We start from the raw sequence: 7,645 nt of genomic DNA, 5'->3' as shown, positions 1-7,645 counted from the left end.
TCTGGCTAAAATATTTCCAAATTAGTTCATTTTTTACTTCTCATTTTTAAAACAGACGTAGAGGCACTGCCCCATGACTTGTGGTTTAGTAACAGCAAAAAAATATTTCTCATCTCACTAAGTTTAGCATCACGATGAGATACTTTCATAGTCCATTTCACCAAAACGTTCAGCGTTTCTGACGTCGTGCACGGACACTGCGGGTTACTCAACTGTACACTTCAGGTAACTCTTGTCCCGTTTACCAAGAAGTGAAATTGCTTCTGGCAGGTTCTTGGCAATACCAGCTTAATTATTTGCAGGTAGGCCAATAGTCATATACAGAAAGAAGGATGGAAGTCTCCCAAATGGGAAGGGCTCTCTGGCTGTACGGTACTCCTTCTCAGGAAGCAGCCTAGGTCACAACTACGCTTTCCCTTCAGTGGCAGGCCCATAGATGAGCAGAGAAGCTGCACCTGAGTTTACCTCCGTTGGACTCATGGGGAGCACAGGTGCAAACAATTTGCCCGTGTTCCCTGGACCAGCCACAGCCCTTTACCAGCTGCTCAATCATCAGTTCAAGCTGTGACCTAACAGCTCCCCTACAAATTGTTTCTTCTAAACAAGTGAAAACAAGCATACAACCTTTTTAAATCCTCCAAAACAAAGGATTTCTTAACGAAGATGTTAAATGAGATCCACTGGCATCAGAACGTTCTAGCTGTTTAGTAATATGTCAAGCCTATCACCGTCATGCAGCAAGTACTTGCTCTTCTCCCACTTTTGTTACTAAACATTAATACCGAAGATGTCAGAACTTAAACATACACTGGGAAGCTCTCAAGGGCAATGACACTGTTCATAAGCAACTTTTTTTTTTTTTGTCCCACTCTGTACCTCACCAAACAGGAATACATCCAAGCATATCTGGCCACTTGTTTAGTTAAAACGGAAGCTTAACAAAAACCTCACAGCTTGGTCTCTGGCTCATCCACAGCCCATAGTCATAATGCTTTTGAGGAAGGTTTGCTCACAGCTAGTCATTACAAACAGTACTAAGCTTAAATTTGTTTGCAGTAAAGATCTTATTCAGCTCTCGGTACAATGGGAAAGATACAGAGCTGCCCATCAGTCCCCATTTAGCTGTATGGAGCAATGCATTTCAAACGATACGTAACATTGCAAGACTGCAATTGCCTGCAAAACCTGTGTGTGTCACTATATCACAACTGCCACACTTAAGTGAATCGTCTTCTTTTTAATACATAAATAAAAATCTCAAGTAAAAAAAGATAATGGTCACGTTCATGTTTTTATCTTTTTCAACATCACTTTGCACATTTCTGGGAGAACATGACTATGTATCTGCATCAGCACTTTAAGAGCTTACAGTGATTAAGTCACACTGCGTAGAAGCGTAGCCAGTAGCCTTTATGAGAAAGCAATGGTTGAGATGATACAGTAAGCCATCTTTAGGAGTCTATCTTACCGCACGAGGCGCTAACGTTTTCTTTTGATATGAGCAAGATCCAGATGCGTATTTGTAGTTTAAATTTGCTCATTTTAAATGGACGCACAGCAGTGAAAACTACACCATACTGTATGATAACCCTCTTTTAGAGAAACAAGACAGAACCTACCTGTTTGAAGAGGAACACTTGACAACACTGACAAGCTGCACCTTCACTGCTTTCTACTGGAGCTTCAACCAGCATCCACTCGTTAGTAGAGCATCCTCACACAATTAGTAACTGGAAGTTGGACGCGGCTAAGTCTAATTCTCCTTCTACCGCTTCCAATTTTAGAACTTACATTCTCAATTTAATATTCACACCCTTTGAAAATCCTAGAGCTCTGTCAAGCCCGAAGCGCAAAGTCCCATTCTAGCTTTTAAGGTGAAAACGTGACATGTCGTCAAGAGTTAGCGTGTCTCTGTTTCTTTGGACTAAATGAAAGTAGGCAAGTTATTACTGGAAACAAGGGGAGAAAACAGCTTAGAAATTTAATGAAACCAAAGATAACTTTTAGCCTGTTACTTACATAGCATTACACTGCACGTTGGAAGCTATTATTTTCATTAAGAAAAAGAAGGAAAATGGTATAAAAATAGTAGAGTATAATTCGTAGTTGACACTCTGAATGCTGTCAAATTTTAAACGAAGAAAGAATAAGCAGAACCTGTAAAACAAGTACTGATGTCATAAAACAGAACAAAACTGCCTTGTATCAATTGTTCAGTAAGAGATGCCAGTCTAGGAAACTTTCTCTGAGGCATTTATACTTCAATATCAGAGATGCTCAGGACACCTGAAAAAATACTACTGATACCTAAATACAAGTGTCAGTCAGTGTTCCATTATAACAACCCGAAGAGTTATTAAGTAATAAATAAATACACGCACAGAGCCAGTAGATGTTTCAAGGAAGGGTGGGTTATGAATAAAAAAACAATTAGCACCCCTTCCAAAATCTCTTCCCCTAATGTAAGTGTCTATGGAGAGACAAAAGAAACAAGGTTGAAATAGGATTCTAAGATCCTGTGGAAGTGCTGGACCACACTGTATGACTCTTTCCCTTAACAGTAAGCATCAAAACAACTATGGCTGATTAAACCAGAGCAGTGATTATCGCATCACTTCTGTTAGCAAATTAGAGGCAGCTCGGTGGAAGCGCTCTGCTATGACTGTACCAATAAAACGCTTAAAACCAGCATCCTAAACCAAAATTACCTTCACATTAAGCGTTCCAAGTATTTGATGTATCTGTGAGTGCGTCGGCCATCGCAGCAGTGAGGAACGGTTTATTATGTAGTAATAGTAACTTCAAAGCAGAGTTGAGTTTCACCTCCAGAGTCCGTCAGGACCTGATACGCTTCCCATCAAGCTTTCAAGGTCCCCTGGCTCACATCGCTTTTCCCAGCTCCCAGGAGGCTGGGACTCCGATTAATTTAGTTGCTCGCAGCAGGGTTTGAAAGCAGAGATTTGTTTTGAAAATTAATTCAACTTTTTTTGTTTTGACAACTACGTAATGTACGATTTCAGAAAGTAAGCAGTTGAAATCTAGGCACTTTTACAAACACACTAATACCCAACTGCTGTTTAACAGGACAGAGCTTACACATCGAAACTGAACAACTTGATTTATTTAAAATTCATCTCAAAATCCATTTTTTAGCTTTTTTTTTTTTAATGAACATTCAAAGCATCAAAATATTACTAATTTTAAAAGAACCTTCGTTAAAAATAACATAATTTACGTATGATAGATTGTGGTTGCGAGGGGAGAGAACCAACGAACGGTAGATTAGGCACAGTACTAAGGCCAACATGTCAGAAAACAAAACAGCTGCATACTCAAATTTTAAGTGACCTGGACAAAATAAAACAATGAGGGGGGAAAACAAAACCGATAGCTTACTCAAGGGCAGTTGTAGGAAAAAAAAAAGCGTTAGTAAGTTTTCTATCTAAATCTATCCTGTTCACGTATTTAAACAGCTCTATTTTCTTCCATATATCAAAAAAATTGTTTCTAAATCAAGGCAGATAATTATTTGGAACTGTCATAGTAAAATAAGGGATCACAGTATACAGAGCTTAAAATCCTGTACCAGGAAAGAGGAACGAGTGGTTTACGAGGGGATCATTTAAGTACATGATCTAATTTTTAAAACGGAGATATAAAATATCAGTTGCATAGGGATTTAAATATAAGGCCAAGCAGGAGATTAAAGTAAAATACAGATCGTAAGAAGGGCACTACGGTGTCAAAACATAGTATTTCCATTTGAATTAATGTCTAATTCAAAATCACAGTATTTTGCTAGTACTATAAACAGTGAATGTCAAACTGTCCCGTTAATCTTGAACTGAAAACCGACATTAGAACTTCTAAACAGTACAAAACTAAAGCTCACTGTCTAAACCTGATCAGTGTGTTAGCACAGTAGTGCTTGGTACGTACCTGATTTATATACTCTACCTTCTGTAAATAATATAAAGGTTATTTCTTGTTAATAAGTGTGAGATCACAATATTACTGCATGCCATCAGTGGTTTGCAGGCTTACTTGATATTTAATTACTCAGTCTTAAAAAGTGTGAGATCCCACCCTGCAGAATCTTCACCTATCAAACACAGAACACTGTCATTAATAAAATACAATAGAAGTTCCACCGCTAACAACTAACATATAAGCCAGTATTGTAGGTCTAAACCCAGTATAGGTCATTATTATTAAATCACAGCAATTTTTGTTAGGAAGGTAACCTGCAGACTTCCAAATAATCTTTTGCATGTATTAAATATAAACAAGTACGTAACTAACGGTTACCTCTTGACACTTCAAGTAGATTATTCTATTGTGAAAGCATTTCTGCAAAAAATTGATTTTAAGTTGTTAAAATGAAGTTCAAATATTCATTTCCATATCTACACGTAGCTTAATTAACCTAGAATTGTAAAGAATAGTAGTGTAAGGAAAAAAATTCTGCAAATGAATTAGGCATTAAGGTACACTAAACTGGGAATACCTGAACCAACATTGTAACTGAAAAAGTGCATAAACATGGTAATACTACAAACGTGTTAACTACAGAACGAGAGGTTTTCTGAAAGCAAAGTGGTACTATTTTACAGGTTATTTACAGGTCGCAAATTTTCCGGAGACCACATAGCCAATTTATGATCTTAAACTCCTCTGATGCTTATGAAGCGTCCTTTGGCTTCCATCCTACTCGGTCAAAAACCTATTCACACACCAGTGAATACCGTACAGTCAAGCAACAGGGCCATTATGGTTCTTTAAATCTTCAAAATTCATTCCTTTCCGTTCTTTGAAGAATAAGCAGTGTTTTCACTTCACGCTTTTTGTGGGCGTTTCTGATTCTGTAGACTGTCGCCCATCAGTCCATGCCTCTCGCGTGCTCTTCAGTGCAAGTGTTTTCTGCTGGTCAACTACAACATAATCAACTCTTTCATCTGCCACACTGCTGCCTGAACCGCTGCTCTTCTTCTGGATAAAGGCAAGAGAGAATGAAAAAAATAAGTTAAACTAATGATTTATTCATTAGAAAATTAAGTACATATCCCAAACATATAAAGAACAAGCACAGGTTTCTCTGGAGAGTGTGACAGAGCCCCTCTGATTCACCTTAGGACAAACTAAATGGGGTGATACGGCTGGAGGCTCTTTCCCAGCAGCTACTTGTAAGGAAATCCCAAGCTGTTTGTGCCAATCATTCTAAAAGTCAGGACGTGCTTACCTTACGAGGCGGGGTAGATTTTCCTGAATCTAGGTCCAGATCTAGATATTCTACTTGCTTATCTCCTTTAGGTTTTACCATGGGGCTGCTTCCTCCATCAAGACTGTTGCTACCGAACAAACTCTGAAATTGTAACATAAAGAACTTCAGCTGCGAATGTACACAGTAACAACCCAAACTGTCAAATATGCTTATTATTAACTGTCAAAACACTGAAGGTTAAAGAACTGAGTTTTTACGACCAGATAAGCCATGCAAGTTTTGTTGACGTTATGCAACAAGTAGATATAGTCAAATTAAACAAAAATGAAACAATCTTGAGCTTGGGACAAAATCAAAAGCCGAAGGGAGTGGACGGAAGGAAACCAAAAGCCGCCCCCCCCAAAGTTAAGATTGTCACCAAATCCATCTGTACCTTCCACCTAATACCCCTTTCATACCATGAGGTAATAATGAATTGCTTTGGTGTTTCACATCTCAAGTTTAACATTTCTTAGCTACAATTAAAAAAAAGAAAAACTTAAAATTGCTATTAGGTATCTTAGAAGAATTTCAGCCTTTCACAGTAGCAAAGCTTCAAACACAACTTTTCAATTTCAATGAAAGCTATCGTAATTAAGCTTAAAACCAAAAGGTATTATTCAAGTTAATAAAACTAAAAGATTATCACTTTGGATAATTTGTGCAGGACTGCCTAAACTGAAGTCGTATTGCATATACCTACATTTCAATTAGCCCAAACTTTTACAACCTCACCTCCTCTGTCCTCTCCCAGCCTGATCCCTCCCTCTTAACAGGTGTTATAGGAACAGTACAATAGAAGGACTCTTCTCTAAAAGATAAAGAAAAAAAGGAAGACAGAGGGCAGCAGTCAGCAAAAAATGAAGAGGAAGGCAGAAGGACAGACAGAAAGGTAAGGCTGACAGCAACTTGAAGGAGAGAGCAGAACATTGCTGATTTTATTAAATAAAACAGAAGTGCAACATGTCCAAGTGATGATTCAATGCTGATGACAGAAAAGGATTTTAAAAGTATGGAGTTCTCACTAAAATACAGCTGAAGCAAAAAAAAAAAAAAAAAAAAAAAAATTCTGAATAGTCTATGCATATTTTAAAACAAAGGCCTTGGGATACCTGGAAACATTCAGGTTCTCTAGGAAATAAAATATTTTATTGGTTAGAGCTAAACAGGCCAGGCTCTTAAAATCCATGCTGTTATACATTACGTCTGTATCATCCAATGTATTAAGTGGTAACAATGACAAACAAACAACAGGCCAAGTTTTTGTTGCCCAGATTCTCTAAATATATTTCTTCATATTTAACACAAAAAGCGGCATCTGTGTTAAGGTTTCCAGCACAAATTACAAAAAAAAAAAAGGCTCTTAGTCATTAAACATCTTTTTATCTCAAGCAAACTAAACAGGTAGAACGTAGGTGTAAGAAATGAAACATAAAATACACTTAAATGAAGACGAAAGAAAATCTGTAGAACAACCCTGGAAAATAAATGGTGCAAGCAAACAGAAGGATACTAATGATAGGCTGTCTCAGCTGCAATACTAAAAGCACCATCTTAGCACTCCTTGTAAGAATCAGCAGAAATCCCCACTCCTAATTGCAATGCTGCAATTCTACTGGGGGTAGGAGGCGATTCCAAACCTTTGCAAAACAGGACATCTCTTGCATCTGTATAAGGGGATGTGACTGATTACTTACCGGTGCCTCTCGCACAGTACTCTATGAGGAGCTAAGTTTTTACACCAGTGGCTCCCCACTGCTGAAGTGCACTTCACCTAGGAAGCGCACCTGTGCTGCTGACAGGTCACAGAGACATTGAGCAAAGCGCGAGCCAGGACTCTGTGGCTTGCAAGCTCGCACCGAGTCACAAGCGCCACAAAGAAACCAGCAGGAGGGGCTCACTCTGGGGGTCGTAAAAGGTGTCATCCATAGGCAGCTACAGAGCACGAGGGGAAGGAGACTGGAGGAGACCAGGGAGGGTATCTGGGACAGAAGGGAATAGGGTAGCAAGCAGCACTGCCAAGAGACAAGGGTTAAGTGAAATGGGATAGCACATGCCATATAAGGCAGCAGAGCAAAGAAAAGAACAAAAACAGAGGTAAGCAGTTTCTGCCTCAAAGAAGATTTGGAAACCACAGCTTGATACGGCTTTAAAGATGAAAAACAGATTCTCTACTAAGAAATCCAAGCAGCAAAAACACATTAATCACACTGAAACTACTGTGAACTAAAAACTGAGGTACAAGAGCAGATTTTCCCCCAGTGTTTCAAGGGTATTATGGATTGTGTTTCATTTTAGGCCTGGGTTTACTGCTATCCTTTCACTTCAGAATTTTTGTATTTTCTCATACTCTCTCCTGAAGAAAACTAAAGCAAAAATCCACAG

The 7,645-nt window shown here is 38.6% G+C and overlaps 1 protein-coding gene across 6 annotated transcripts in view; it reads right to left on the bottom strand.

The window, feature by feature from the left end:
* Window positions 1–3,099: 3,099 nt before the first annotated feature.
* GAB1 (GRB2 associated binding protein 1) overlaps window positions 3,100–7,645 on the bottom strand; it is a 97,810-nt gene continuing 93,264 nt past the window's right edge. For 5 of the 6 annotated variants that reach the window (XM_042870898.1, XM_042870894.1, XM_042870897.1 and 2 more), the window contains 2 exons: window positions 5,240–5,362; window positions 3,100–4,989 (listed from right to left, as the gene is read on the bottom strand). In XM_042870898.1, coding sequence (XP_042726832.1) covers window positions 4,831–4,989; window positions 5,240–5,362 — 282 coding nt within the window. In that variant the 3' untranslated portion in view covers window positions 3,100–4,830. Of the gene's footprint in view, window positions 4,990–5,239; window positions 5,363–5,995; window positions 6,072–7,645 lie in introns of all 6 variants that reach the window. The other variant, XM_042870895.1, reaches the window with a different exon arrangement.

The sequence above is a fragment of the Lagopus leucura genome, unplaced genomic scaffold (genome assembly GCF_019238085.1).
Source record: "Lagopus leucura isolate 7727_CA_CO unplaced genomic scaffold, USGS_WTPT01 Super-Scaffold_100004, whole genome shotgun sequence".
Taxonomy (NCBI): Eukaryota; Metazoa; Chordata; class Aves; order Galliformes; family Phasianidae; genus Lagopus; species Lagopus leucura.
This window is presented reverse-complemented; position numbering and strand designations above follow the sequence as displayed.